General features: G+C 61.3%; 1 protein-coding gene across 1 annotated transcript; it reads left to right on the plus strand.

Moving 5' to 3' along the window:
• Window positions 1–301: 301 nt before the first annotated feature.
• Window positions 302–13,346, plus strand: LOC119540259 (4'-phosphopantetheine phosphatase-like). Its single transcript, XM_037844357.1, is given in 16 exon segments — window positions 302–433; window positions 1,083–1,266; window positions 1,518–1,610; window positions 1,979–2,132; window positions 2,850–3,031; window positions 3,707–3,788; window positions 4,498–4,598; window positions 9,039–9,194; window positions 9,894–10,006; window positions 10,086–10,146; window positions 10,148–10,174; window positions 10,763–10,914; window positions 11,899–11,954; window positions 12,146–12,195; window positions 12,545–12,615; window positions 13,283–13,346. Coding segments are annotated over 14 exon segments (1,407 nt in total). The 5' UTR covers window positions 302–433; window positions 1,083–1,101; the 3' UTR covers window positions 12,560–12,615; window positions 13,283–13,346.
• Window positions 13,347–13,803: the final 457 nt, after the last annotated feature.

Consider the following 13,803-nt stretch of genomic DNA (forward strand, 5'->3'; position numbering starts at 1 on the left):
CGGCACCTGCCTGAGCTCCCCGGGGAGGTTTCCTTCCCAGGTGGGGCTGCCCCTAGGGCTTTGGGGGTCCCGGCCCCTCCCTGGGCCTGTGCTGACAGGGGCTCTGAGTCTCTCCCGAGGTTGGTTTGGGAGTCAGCACCGCTGGGGCCTGGCTGGGGGGTACACAGGGTCCACGCCAACACCCTCCCCCAACAGGTCCCCCCAATTCTGTTTCCCAGGGCACCAAGCAGGACCACGAGCCCCCCTACGAGGTGTCAGTGCAGGAGGAGGTGACCGCCCGCCTGCACTTCGTCAAGTTTGAGAACACCTACATCGAGGCCTGCCTGGACTTCATCAAGGACCACCTGGTCAACACGGAGACCACCGTCATCCAGGCCACGGGGGGCGGTGCCTACAAGTTCAAGGACCTCATCGAGGAGAAGCTGCGGCTCAAGTGGGTGTGCCGGAGTGGGTGGGCAAGAGGCAGCATGTCCACGCTGGGGGGCTCCGGAGGCTGAGGGGCCTGGGGACCTGGGGGGCTCTGGGAGTGCAGGTGGCTGGGAGGGTTCAGAAGGCCAGGGGTTGGGGAGTTCTGGAAGCTGAGGGGGTTCTGGAGACCGGGGTAATGTAGGGCTTGGGGTTGGGGCCGCTCTTGGGTCCCGGCTCTCTTGGCGTTGTGCCTGGCTAAGACCACAGCGTGGCCTCGGATGGCCGTGGGGAGCAGCTGGGCTGGGTCTAGGGCTGCGGGCTGAGCCCGAAGAGTCTTCTGTTGCCTGAACTCCAGGAAGGGTGGCTGGGGGCGGGAGGAAGGGGTGGCCTGGGCCTGGGCCTGCTCAGGTGATGTGCTCTGAGGTGCCTTCCTGGCCCCACCGTGGGGCTGCTGAGGCTGGGACAGACAGGAGTGGCCTGTATGGAGGCCGTGGGGCTGCACGCAGCCCAGCCGGGAGGTGGAGGCGCGGCCCTGGATGGGAGCAGGAGACCTCGGTCGGCCGTGCCCGGGGCAGCACCGCTGAGAGCGACTTCGGGTGGACTCCCCTCCCATGCAGGGTGGGTCCTGCCGGCTGGGGTTGGGGCGTCTGAGGGGCCGGGCTGCTTCCTCCCAGAGTCTCCAAGGAGGACGTGATGACCTGCCTCATAAAGGGCTGCAACTTTGTGCTGAAGAACATCCCACAGGAGGCGTTTGTGTGCCAGAAGGGCTCCGACCCCGAGTTCCGCTTCCAGACCAGTCACCCCGACATCTTCCCGTACCTCCTGGTCAGCATCGGCGCCGGCGTCTCCATCGTGAAGGTGAGCCCTGTGACTAAGCGAACGGGTGGCGAGTGGCTCAGCCCATGTGCATGGAGCGCGCTGTCTGTCGGAGCCGCAGTGGGGCCAGGGCCCGGGGATCCGGGGCCAGCGTGGAGAGGAGCTCCGTCCTCGCAAGGCTGCAGCCCAGGCCACACTCGCTCGCACCTCTGAGCTGCTGCCCCCCTGGGCGACCTGCCAGGCTGGGGGCAAGGACCTGCCAGCTGAGGCGCCACCCTCTGCCCACTTCCCAGGTGGAGACTGAGGATGCGTTCGAGTGGGTCGGCGGCAGCTCCATTGGTGGCGGAACCTTCTGGGGACTTGGGGCCCTGCTGACCAAAACCAAGGTACCCACAGCCCACTGGGTATCCAGCTCCGTTACGCCTCTCCCCAGTCCCTCGGGAAAGGAGTGGTGGCCCGGCCGTCTGAGATGTGCCGTTGGCCAGCATTAATGTAAAGGCCCCTTTCTGGCCTTTCTTCTGACTGTTTACTGGTCCCTGGGCCCAGCAGGTGCTGAGTTTGTGTGAGGACGGGTATGGTGGCCAGTCCGGAGCTTCCCATGGTGGGTGGACCCTGCTCCGCCTGCCTCTTGCTGCCTTCGGCCCCAGGCGACCGTTGGCCCTGAGCGCCCAGCCCCCAGCTCGAGTCCTCAGGCGGGTGGGCTTGGGCTCCAGGCTCAGGGGCACCTCACTGGCTTTCACCCGCTCATCCGTAGAAGTTTGATGAGCTGCTGCAGCTGGCCTCCCGGGGCCAGCACACCACTGTGGACATGCTGGTGCAGGACATCTACGGCGGCGCCCACCACACGCTCGGGCTGGGCGGCAACCTCATCGCCAGCAGCTTCGGAAAGTCCGCCACGGCCGACACAGGTACCCCCGCCTGCGCCCACCCCTGGGCTGCCACTCAGGAGGGACGCAGGGCGGGCTGCACCCCGAAGGGCCTCCTCCTTCCCTCGGCTCCTTTCTCCCGAGCGTCTCCGCGGGTGCTCTGCAGGCTGCCTTCCCGGAGGAGGCGGGCTCTCGCAGGCTAAACCCTCCTCGCCCACTCCCGCCCCACAGGGGCACAGCTTTCACCTTGCGCAGGTGACGCTCTGTGGTCAGAAGTTCAGTAAGGGGGTCCAATAAGTGTGAGTTAGGAAAACGATTTTAACAAAATTTTTTTATCTCTTGAAAACAAAGGCTGACCCATGTAGGAGTGCTGCAAATCACATGCACACACACACCCTCGCACACTCACACACACAGCTCACCTGCACACACATACCTCACACCTACGCACACTTCACACATGCACTCACTTGCTCACACACCTCACACATTCACATCACCTCCACATACGCACGTGCACCTCACACACTCACACAAGCTCACGTGCACCTCACACATTCGTGGACCTCACACGTGCTCACACACATTTCACAGACATGCACCTCACACACCTCACGGACACACACCTCACACACACACACTCCTGCGCACACGCGTCTGCCCTCCCTCAGTCCCGCCCTCCTGCCCTCTGCCCCTCGCTCTCCCCGTGCTCCCGTCACACCTGCCCTGCTCCCCGGGTAACTCTCCCGTGTCTCCCAGAGTTCTCCAAAGAGGACATGGCCAAGAGCCTGCTGCACATGATCAGCAACGACATCGGGCAGCTCGCCTGCCTCTACGCCAGGCTCCACCACCTGGACAGAGTCTACTTCGGGGGCTTCTTCATCCGGGGCCACCCCGTCACCATGCGCACCATCACCTACAGCATCAACTTCTTCTCCAAGGTACCGCCGGCACCCTCTCTGCCGCCACCGTGGGCCCGGTCTCCTCGCTCCCTCACGTGGGCCTTCAGCACACGCAGAGGCAGCCATGCGCCCACGGGACCCGGAGCGGACCAGGGGGCCTGCTATGCGCGGAGCCAGGACCAGGGCCGCTCACAGTGCCCGGGCCAGCGGGAGGCCAGGCAGGCCACGAGGAGCCAGCGCCCCCAGCCGGCCTTTCCCATCCTCCTGCCCTTCCCTTCTGGCTGGTTCCCGCATCCTGCATTTGGGGGCCCCTGGGCCTCTGAGTTTGAACTTGTTCCCAGTGAGGAGCATTTAGGGGCTCTGTCAGTGCCCACCAGCTTCAAACTGAGCTTTGAGGCACCTGCGTCAGGGTGGGAGATGTGCTGAGACGACACGCACACAAGAGAATCCAATGCCAGGGAAGCTGGATTTGCAAAGTAGATGAGTTGAGTGGTTATTACTTTTCTGGAAGAAGTAATTTTCTCATGAGAATGTTCATCCTCGGGTTTCTTCAAACTTCAGGCTTCGCGTCTGCTCTGAGATGCAGTCCCGTTGTCAAGTCTGTGTGGACAGCTTCCCTGGAAGTTCCCACCCGGGAGGGCGGGGTCCACCCGTGCCCCTCGATTTAAGCTGGCTTGGCCCTCGAGGCTACATGTGGGTTTTTGGCCGTGGCAGGGAGAAGTCCAGGCTCTGTTCCTGAGGCACGAAGGCTACCTGGGGGCCATCGGAGCATTCCTGAAAGGAGCCGAGCAAGACAGTGAGTGGAGTGGGCCGTGGCTCCTGAGCACGCCGTGCCCTGCCGGGAAACGCTGTCCTGCGTGTCGGGCGAGGCGGGGAGGGGAGAGCAAGGCCACAGGCAGCCTTCAGGGTGGACGTGTGGGCCCTTCCCTCCGCCCTCCCGCTTCGAGTCCTGCACTGGCTCTCCTGGGGCCTGGGCCCCTCCTGGCCATGGAAGGGGACATGCCAGCCTCGGCCGGGCTTCTCCTGAGGGGCCTCGGGAGGGTGGGTGACGAGGGCTGCATACAGGGCCGCTGGCGTGCAGTTTCCAGCCACCCCCTCGCCGCCCCAGCAGATGTGCTGCCCTGTTGTTGTCTTTTAAGGCCCATTTGAAGGTACTTGGACGTGCTGCTGCCCCAGAAAGCTCAGGGCGGTCTGCTAGAGGTTGGCAGCAACATGAAAAAATAATAGCATAACAGAATAATAACAAACGAAAAAAAACAGGGAAGAAACAATCCAGCTCACTTGGCATTGCAGACACCCTCAGGCTTGTCCCCTTTTTCAAGTGTGGTCAGGCCGACCCTGGGGGTGTCCTAAGGGTGTCCAGGGGCACCGTGCTGTCCCCAGGCTGACTGTGGTGTGTCCTGGGGGTGTCGGGGTGCACCACCCCCAGGCTGACTGCTGAGGGGTATCTGGACATGTCATGCTGTCCCCAGGCTGACGGAGGTGACCTGGTCTCACTCTTCCAGATCCCAACCAGTATAGCTGGGGAGAAAACTACGCGGGCAGCTCCGGCCTGATGAGCCCGGCCCCCGAGCTCTGCCCGGTGCAGAGGGCAAGGAGCGGCACGGTGAGTGGGTCTGTGGGGGCACTGCCTTCCTCGGGGCCTCTCCTGGGTTCTTGGGGACAGCCCCAAGTCACTGTGGCCGGGGTTAAAGGGGCTTGACAATACGGACTCTTAACAAACCCAGCCATGGGCTTCACCTCACTCAAGGGCAGAAGAAAGCCGCTGTGGTCTGCTTGCCTGCACCCCTCATTTAGGGCTTTCTTAAGGTTTCAAACTGCAGAGACCGTGCTGCCCAGCCCCCTCCTCGCAGGGAGGACACTGAAGTTCAAGGAGTCAGGCAGCAGCAGGTTTAGTGCCTGGAGCCACAGCCCCGACCTGGGCAACCCCCCCCCCCAACTTCTCTTGCTGTGGGTTTCCTGGCGGCCATAAAGCATATGCACAGCCCGCTCTGCCACAGGGTCAGGACTCATTCCTCAAGTCTCCATTCTAGGGGGCTGCTCGTTTTGCTAATGCTGCCGCTATGCAAGACACCAGAAATGGACTGGCTTTTATAAAGGGGATTCATTAGGTCTCAAATGTGTAGTTCTGAGGTCATAGAAGTGTCCAGACCAAGGCATCAACAAGAGGACACCTTCACTGCAGAACAGCTGATGGCGTCTGGACCACCTCTGTCAGCTGGGAAGGCATGTGGCTGGCGTCTGCTGGTCCTTTGTTCTCAGGTTGTGTTTCAAAGTGGCTTTCTCCAAAATGTCTCTGGGCTTCTTTCACTCCTCTCTCTCAGCTCCTGCGCATCCTTGCTTCTTTCTCCAAGGGCACTTCTCTCTAAGCATCTGGGGGTCTTCTCTTAGCTTCTCTAGGGAAAACTTAGCTAAGCATCTCCAAGTGACCTTCTGTCCGCATCTCCAAGCATCTCCAAGCATCAGCAAGCATCTGGGTCTGTGTTGGCTCTTAGCTTCTTTCTTAAATACTCCAGCGAACTAATCAAAAGCTGCCCTGAATGGACAGGGCCACGCCACCATGGAAATAATTCAATCAGAAGTTCCACCCTAATCAACAGACCAACCCACAAGATTGCATTAAAGAATATGTTTTTTTGGGAGACATAATATATCCAAACCAGCACATTCCACCCCGTTCTTTCTAAATGCAGAAGTACGTTCATTCCATTACAGTATAAATAAGTAAGTACAAAGTCCTAACATTCACCCCTGGCTGTGGACCTGTGCAACTCAGAACAAGTTATCTGCTTCCAACGTGCAAAGAGGGACAGTCCTGAGATAAACGTTCCCACTGTCATAGGGGAAGACTGGAAAGAAAACAGGGTTCAAAGGTTTGAAACAGTTCTGAAAACCCAAAGTCTAGGGAGTCATTTATTGAATGACGTTCTGTCCTCCGGGCTTGAGAAAGCGGGAGTCCAACCCTTTCCAAAGGCTTATGCCGCAGCTCTTTTCTCTCCAAATTCTGGGGTGAGTCCTCCAACATGTCCACACATTGGGGAGACCACCTTCTTCTCGGCCCCTCCTCAAACACTGGAGTGCCACCCAGATTCTTCCATCTCCAGGGCACAGGCTCACCTGTCTGAACAGCGGGGTGGTGGCCAGGCTCTCCCCAATCCCAGAGGAATGTGCTTCACCCTATCTGCGGCCTGGGATGGTAGCTCTCTTCCTGAGCTTCTAAGTGGAAGGCCCGCCCTCTGCCTCCAGTTCAAACCCACCCTTTCCACATGTGTGGGTTGCTCTGCTCTCCTTGCCCAAGATTTCTTGGCTTCTATGGTTTTATCTTCTCTGAAGAAATTTTCCCTTCAATCTGTCCCTTTTAGTCCAGATTGGCAGTGGTTGTGTTTATAAAGATCTCACAAAAAGTTTGTTGGCTTGGCATGCAGCTTACAGAGGTCAAAACCATCAGACAATAGGAGTTTCCACAAATCCTTTCTGGATAACTCCATTTCCAATCCTGGCTTGTACTGAAATGGCAGTTGGGTTCCAGGTTTCATTAAATCCTCACATGTGGCTGTAGCCTCTGGGGTTTCTCTTTCTGGAAGCCCAGAGTTTTCCATCAATTTCTGGTTTCTTTGTACCCAAGAGTTCAGTTCTTAGCCTATCTTTTTCCTCTTGCATTTTGCTTTAAGCTACAAGGGGAAGCCAGGCTGCATTTTCCACTTTTAGTTTGGAAATCTCTCCAGCTAAGTATCCCAGCTTGCACTTTCAAGTTCTGCCTTCCATCCAACACCAGGACCCAATGTTGCAAATTCTCTGCCACTTTAAAACCAGGATCACCTTTCTTCCAGTTTGCAGTGATACATTCAACATTTCTAAGGCCTCATCAGAAGTATCTTTAGAGTCCGTATTTCTACCAACAGTCTCTTCAAAACAATTTAGGCCTTTTCTCTCAAGCTCCTCACAATTCTTCCAGAATCTTCTCCTTATCCATTTAAAAAGCTGTTCCAACATGTTTGGGATTTGCAAACTCAGCAGCACGCCACTTCTCTGGTAACAAAATCAGTTCTGGCTTTTTAATGCTGTCGTTATGCAAAGTACCAGAAATGGATGGGCTTTTATAAAGAGGATTTATTAGGTTTCACATTCACAGTTCTAAGGCCATAAAGGTGTCCAAACTAAGGCATCAGCAAGAGGCCGCCTTCACTGAAGGAAGGCCAGTGGTGTCCAGAACACCCCTGTCAGCTGGGAGGCACACGGCTGGCGTCTGCTGGTTCTTGGCTCCTGGGTTGTGTTTCAAAATGGCTTTCTCCAGAATGTCTCTGGGCTTCTGTCTCTCTTAGCTTCTCTCAGCTCTCTGCTCGGTTCTCCCAGGGCGTCTCTAAGTGTCTGGGGGTCCTCTCTTAGCTTCTCCGGGGCGCACGCTGGGCTTCATCCCTTAGCTCAGCAATCTTACAGCGTCCTTCCGTCCGCATGTCCAGGCACCTCCGCGTGTCAGCATCAGCAGCTGTCTGGGTCTGGGTCGGCTCTTAGCTTCTCTCAAACACTCCAGTGAGCTAATCAAGACACGCCCTGAAGGGGTGGGTCCACACCGCCACGGAGATCATTCAGTCAGGGTTTCCACCCTGATCAGCAGACTCGTCAGTCTGCCTCCACAATATTGCATTGAAGAATGTGGCTTTTCTGGGGGACATGATATATCCAAACCAGCAGAGCGGGGCCCACGTCACCAGCACAGAGAGGGGTCCCTGCTCCGCGGCACGGAGAGCGAGGGATGCCAACCTGCGCTCACAACTGCCCGGGCACAGCCAGATGCCCCTGGGTGGCCTGTGCCTGCCCAGGGCCATCTCCCCACTCAGGCCAGTGTCCCCACACACCCGTTTCACAGCCAGTTGCCAACAACACGTCCTGCACGGTGCACTACACTTGTGACTCAGTAAGAAGCTGTGGAAATTATGCACGTGGACTGGAATCGTTAGGGAGGCTGGTTTGGGGATAGGAGAGTGGAAGGCAGACAGCACTAGTGGGAGTAGCCAGGGTCGGAGCGGCCCTCGCCTCTCAGGGGTCACGCCTCTAGGCACGTGGGCTCCTGATGGTGCCAAGCCCAGATGCCTGGCAGAGTGGGCCAGCCCCAGGTGTAGGAGGCGGGGGCTCCCTCCTGGGCTCCGCTCTCCCCACTTGGTGCGGTTAATAGTTGGTGCCCAGTGCCAAGGGCAGGTTTAACCTTTCCCAACATGAGATAAAAATAGCCAGTGGGGCGCGTCACCACCCACCTGAAGGACACTCCCGGGCTGCATGTTGCTCGGCGCTGCCGTCAGTGTCTGTGCATAAGGCGGAACTGGCTCACACGAGCACAGAGCAGGATTTGGGGAAGAGGGTGGGGAACAGTGCCAGAGAGGGCAGGTGGAGGCAGGTGCCCGTCTACAGAGGGGGCTTGTAAGGGCTTCGTGGGGAACTGACCCGGGCGAGAACGAAGGACCTGTCGGGCAGCTAGTGGGAGGCGCACGCTCCGAGTCCGAGCTGGGCAGGCCTCCAGGGCAGGCGGTCGAGGTCGGACAGGCAGGTGCCGGGTACAGGGTAGGGCGAGGCAGGCGTTTAGAAGTTGCTCCGGCCCCGCAGGCGCAGGCTTGGTGGGGGCCGGTGGGGGCGGCAGCAGGGCTTGGTGGTGTGTCCCAGGGTGACGGCCGAGGAAGTGGGGTGCGTGGGCAGACTCGCACTCCGTCAGAGAAAGACCTGCCGGAGAAACCAAGTCCGAAGTCCAAGGTTTTTGGCTCTAGCAGCTGGGCAAACAGAAGGAGGAAGAGCAGGTTTAGAGAAGAGAATTGAGGTCGGTTGTTGGCATCTCAGCTCCAGGCGTGTGTGAGACATTCACGCAGGGACATCACACGCGTGTGTGTGGCTCAGAGGTGTCAGAGGCAGCGGCTGCCAGTTCTCCTGGCACATCTTCTGCTCTGACCTCTGCCACCGTGATGGAGAAGAGCTGACTCTGAAACTTGCAGAAAAAAGGTTTTGATCTTTCCAAAACTGAAGCAGGCGGCCTTTCTTACCACCTTCTCCGCACACGCAGTTTGACTTGCTGGAGATGGACCGGCTGGAGCGGCCGCTGGTGAACCTGCCCCTCCTCCTGGACCCCACCTCCTACGTCCCCGACACCGTGGACCTGACTGACGACGCCCTGGCCCGCAAGTACTGGCTGACGTGCTTCGAGGAGGCGCTCGACGGGGTGAGGCTGGGGGCCAAGGTTTCGTGGAAGAGAGCGTGTCCACAGGGAGAAAAGAGGAAGCAAAGTTGCTTGATTTCCCTGAAGCGCTTCCAGGCCGTGGGCCTAGTTTAGGGGTCCCGGGTGGTAGAGCCAGGGAGCCGGGACCACCTGCTCTGAAAGCCAGCTGACGCGCCCTTGCGCGTGGGAAGGGCAGTCTCTGTTTCTCGGATGAAAAGACGACTCGGAGTAGTTGTTGGGTCTGCGAGTTAGGATGAGATGGTAAGGAGGCACATCTTTTACATGGATACCAAGTAATGTGGCTAGTTACTCTATTTTTTCAAAAAGCAGGTGGTTCGATAGACTTTTTTTGTGACTGTGTTGAGGTGTAACGAAGCACGCTTGGGTTTGTGGGAACCCGGGCTCTTCTGAAGCCTTGGGCTCCCTGCTCCGGGACTGGGCCACAGCTCCTGGGTTCTGTGGGCAGGAGCCACGGCCTGTGGCCTTTTCCGGGTCTGGGGACTGCAGCCTGTGAAAGCACAATTCCGGTCCTTAGGGAGAGGTGAACCGTGACAAGTGCTGGGGTCGGAGCTTAGCCTGGGTGTCTCCGGCTCCCCTGGGCTCAGGGCCATCCCCCCGCTGTGCAGCCCGGGGGTCCGCTGTCCCGGATGAGCCCATCCGCCCCGGCCGGGCTGCGCCCCCGCTGACCTCCTGCTGCCCTAGGTCGTGAAGCGCGCCGTGGCCAGCCAGCCGGATGCGGCCGACGCCGCCGAGCGAGCAGAGAAGTTCCGCCAGAAGTACTGGAGCAAGCTGCAGACGCTGAGGCAGCAGCCCTTGTGAGTGCCCCGCGGCCCCCGGCCCCACTCCGGGTTCTGCTCGGGACCCTCCCGCGGCCTGACGTGCTCCCGCCCGCAGCGCCTACGGGACCCTGACGGTGCGCAGCCTGCTGGACACCCGGGAGCACTGCCTCAACGAAGTTCAGCTTCCCGGACCCCTACTCCAAAGTGAGCCCCCCGGCGCTCCCGAGGGCGGCAAGCGGCGCGGCCGGCGACAGGCAGAGCCGGGAAGCCGCCAAGCTAGGGGCCCTCTTGGTTGTTGGCGTCTCCCCCGAGACCCCACAGGGGTGCCATGCAGGGGCCTGTTAGGGTCGGGGGCACGGGAGGGGCGCCAGGCAGACAGGGCCGTTGTGGGGCCTCGGGGACGCCTGCGGTTCTCCCGAGGGGGGCGTCACGGTGCCTCAGTTCCTGTGGAGCAGATGGAGGGGGTGGGAGCCCTCAGCCCACCTGCGGCTCATTGCTCGCCTGGCAGCATCCCGGCCCCCCCACATCTCTTGACGGGCCCACAGGGGAGTCGGAACCGTGGAGGGGGATTCGGGGACTGGCTGAGCTGCAGTCGGAGGGGGCTGGGGCCACAGGGTTGGGGTCTTCAGGACTGTGGGGGTGGGTTTGGGGACTGGCTGGACCACGGAGAGGGCTTCAGAGACTGAGCAGCGGCAGGGGGCTGTTGGCACCGCAGGGTGGGGTCAGGGCCGCAGGGGTGGTCTGGGGACTGGCTGGGCAGGGGTAAGGGGGTGTCTTCACTCTGTCCCCCAGGTCAAGCAGAAGGAGAACGGCGCGGCGCTGAAGTGTTTCCAGAGCGTTGTCCGCTCCCTGGACTCACTGCGCTGGGAGGACAGGCAGCTGGCCCTGGTGAAAGGGCTCCTAGCGGGCAATGTCTTCGACTGGGGGGCGAAAGCCGTCTCCGAGTAGGTGCTGGCTGTGCCCACGGCCCTTCACCCTCTTAACTCCACGTGGGCTGGCCCCTCCGTGGCCCCGCTTTGCCCTGAGTGGGGGGCAGGAAGGGGACTGGGGGCTGCTCTGGGCTCTGCCTGAACCTCGGCCTCGGGGAGGTGCGAGCTCGGCAGGCAGCCCCCGGCGGGCGGTGGTGGCCATGCCACCCTCGTCCGCCCCCTGGGGCATCGTGGAGCCCCTCGGGAGCCGGGCCCAGCTCTTTCAGCACGACTTGCAGCGCAGCCGTGTGGCAGGACCGTGGGTGTGGATTCGAAACTTAGGGCTGAAAGTTTCGGTGGCAAAAATCCAAATTCCCGTTTACGGTATGTAACATTTTCTGGGGGAGAAGAAGCCCTTTGCCAGAAGGCTCTCGGGTCTCTCCGGGGAGGGGGTGCTCTTTGCTGAGGCCCGAGGAGTGGCGCTCTGGGCCCTGCTGGGTGCGGGGAGCAGGCCACACAGGGCTTCCCACTGCTTCCTGGGCCCTGGGCCCAGCTCCGGCCCAGCCGGGGGTCGGAAGGTTTCCGGAACCGAGCACTGTGGCTCTAGGGGGCCGTTGTCCCCTCCACCCTAAATCGGCCGTTTCTCCTGGGAATGAGCCCGTTGGGGGCAACATGGCGTGGCAGCTTAGAGGTGCACTCTCCCACCCTGCCATGTTTGGCTGCTTCTTCCACATGTCCATCTGCCCATCCGTCTGTCCTGCCCTCGTGGGTGCGCTGGCCCAGCGGCGGTCCCCCACCAGTGGAGGGCTGTCCCCGGGAACCTTCTCGAGGAGATTGTGTGACCCGGTTACAGGGACGCAGTGTGGTGTTCTTTCCGAACCCCTGCTCGGTGGCCTCCGCGCCGTCAGCACGTCCAGGGTGCACTCGCTCAGCCTTGGCGGTGCGTCGGGCGGCACTCCCATGCCAGGTGGGGCAGTCTGGAGTCTTGTTTCTTTGACTCTTCTCTTCTTCTCTACGCAGCGTTCTAGAATCGGATCCCCAGTTTGGATTTGAGGAAGCTAAGGGGAAATTACAAGGTACGGTCCCTGAGGCCCTGGGGGTCTCTGAGCCCTTCGGGGGGAGGGGGTGGCTAGCAGGCAGCCGTGTCATCCGAACGTGGGGCAGGCGAGGGGCGGTTACTTCACGGAAGGGACATAGATGGCTCCTGTCTGCGCTGTCGCCCGGGCCGTGCAGCCAGGCTCACCGGGCCGCCGTCTTTCTCCCGCAGAGCGCCCCTGGCTCGTGGACTCCTACAACGAGTGGCTTCAGAGGCTGAAGGTACGTGGGGCTTGTCCTGCTCTGCCCCCAGGGGCCCAGGCAGACGGGTAGCGCTAGGAGTCGAGGCGCGTGGGGGGCGGCGGGTGGCCCAGGGTGGCGGGAGGCAGGGCCTTCTCTCGGAGCCGGGCCGCTCCTCCCTGAGCCACGGAGCCGGCTTAGCACAGCCCACCAGCCCTGCGGAGCGCTCAGGTGTTGGGTCAGGGGGCCCGGGGGACGCCAGGGGCCTCGTGGGCCCGGGGAGGGGGCGGCCAGGCGTGCGGCTGAAGCTCTTGGACTCACCTGTTCCCGACTGAACATCCTGGTTTTGTCTTTCAGGGGCCCCCTCATAAATGTGCCTTAATTTTCGCAGATAACAGTGGAATAGACGTCATTTTGGGAGTCTTCCCCTTTGTCAGGGAGCTACTCTTTAGAGGGACTGAGGTGAGTGACGAGGATGGTGTGTGGTGGGAGCCCCCGGGGTGTCTCCGGGTTCAGTGGGGTCTGCTTGCTCCTGGGCTGGCGGCAGAGAGCAGAACCCCTCGCCCGCCGCAGGTAGGTGAGGGGAGCCGAGGGGCGGGGCCGGAGCAGGGCAGGCGGACGCCAAGGAGACACCCCGGGCCTGCCCTGCCCTAGAGCAGGCAGCCCCCAGCCTCCCCCAGCCTCCCCCAGCCTTCCCGAGCCTTCCGGACCCTAACCCAGCTTCCCCCAGTCTTCCCCACACCCCCAGCCTCCCCACCCCAGCCCCAGCCCTTACCCAGCCTCCCCCAGCAGGCCTCCCCTGTCTGGTGGCCCTCAGCCTCCCCAACCCGAACCCGGGCTTCCCCCCATGCTCCCCCAGCCTGGCCGCCTCCCTCTGGGCTGTGGGATCGAGCACCCGGCACTTGACTCCGTGTCAGGAAAGCACAGTGCTCTCGGGGGGTTACTTTCGTCCTGACCACACAGCAGGGGGTCCCCAAGGGCAGCCAGGAGGCAGGCGGGGGCCTGGGCCAGTCCCAGGGAGAGCTGCCTCTCGCCGTTCCACAGCGCTGGGCCCTCCACGAGTGTGGGATGGACGCGGGGTGGGCCCAGAGCCCCTGACGAGTCGGTCCCTGCCACTCTCCGGCCGCAGGTGATCCTGGCGTGCAACTCGGGCCCCGCCCTGAATGACGTGACCCACAGCGAGTTCCTCATCCTGGCAGAGCGCATCGTGGCCATGGAACCCCCTCGTCCAGTGAGCCTCGGGGGCCGTGGGCAGGGCGGAGGAGGGGCAGGGGTGACCCCATCACCCAGTGTGTTCTGCTGGCCAGGTGGGCGGGTGGGGGCTGCAGGGGGAGGTGGGAGGGGCTGAGGCCGGCAGAGATGGTTCCCTGCCGTGGGACGGATGGGGTGGCAGAGGCTGTGACCCCTGCCCTCGCGGGCTCCACGTACTTTGTTTTCCCAGCTCTGCGCTCCGAGAAGGGCGTCTGTTGCTGGTGCAGACAGGCTCCAGCTCCCCATGCCTGGACCTCAGGTAACTGGGTGCCTGGGCACCCTCCCAGCCCCCCGCTGACCCCTGACCCTGGAGCTCGCTAGCTCCAGCCCAGCACTCCCCAGCAGGTCCAGTGTCCCTCCTCCCCTCTGGCCTGGGTCCGGAGGAGGGTGGGCTCAGGA

The sequence above is a fragment of the Choloepus didactylus genome, chromosome 7 (genome assembly GCF_015220235.1).
Source record: "Choloepus didactylus isolate mChoDid1 chromosome 7, mChoDid1.pri, whole genome shotgun sequence".
NCBI classification, from domain to species: Eukaryota; Metazoa; Chordata; class Mammalia; order Pilosa; family Megalonychidae; genus Choloepus; species Choloepus didactylus.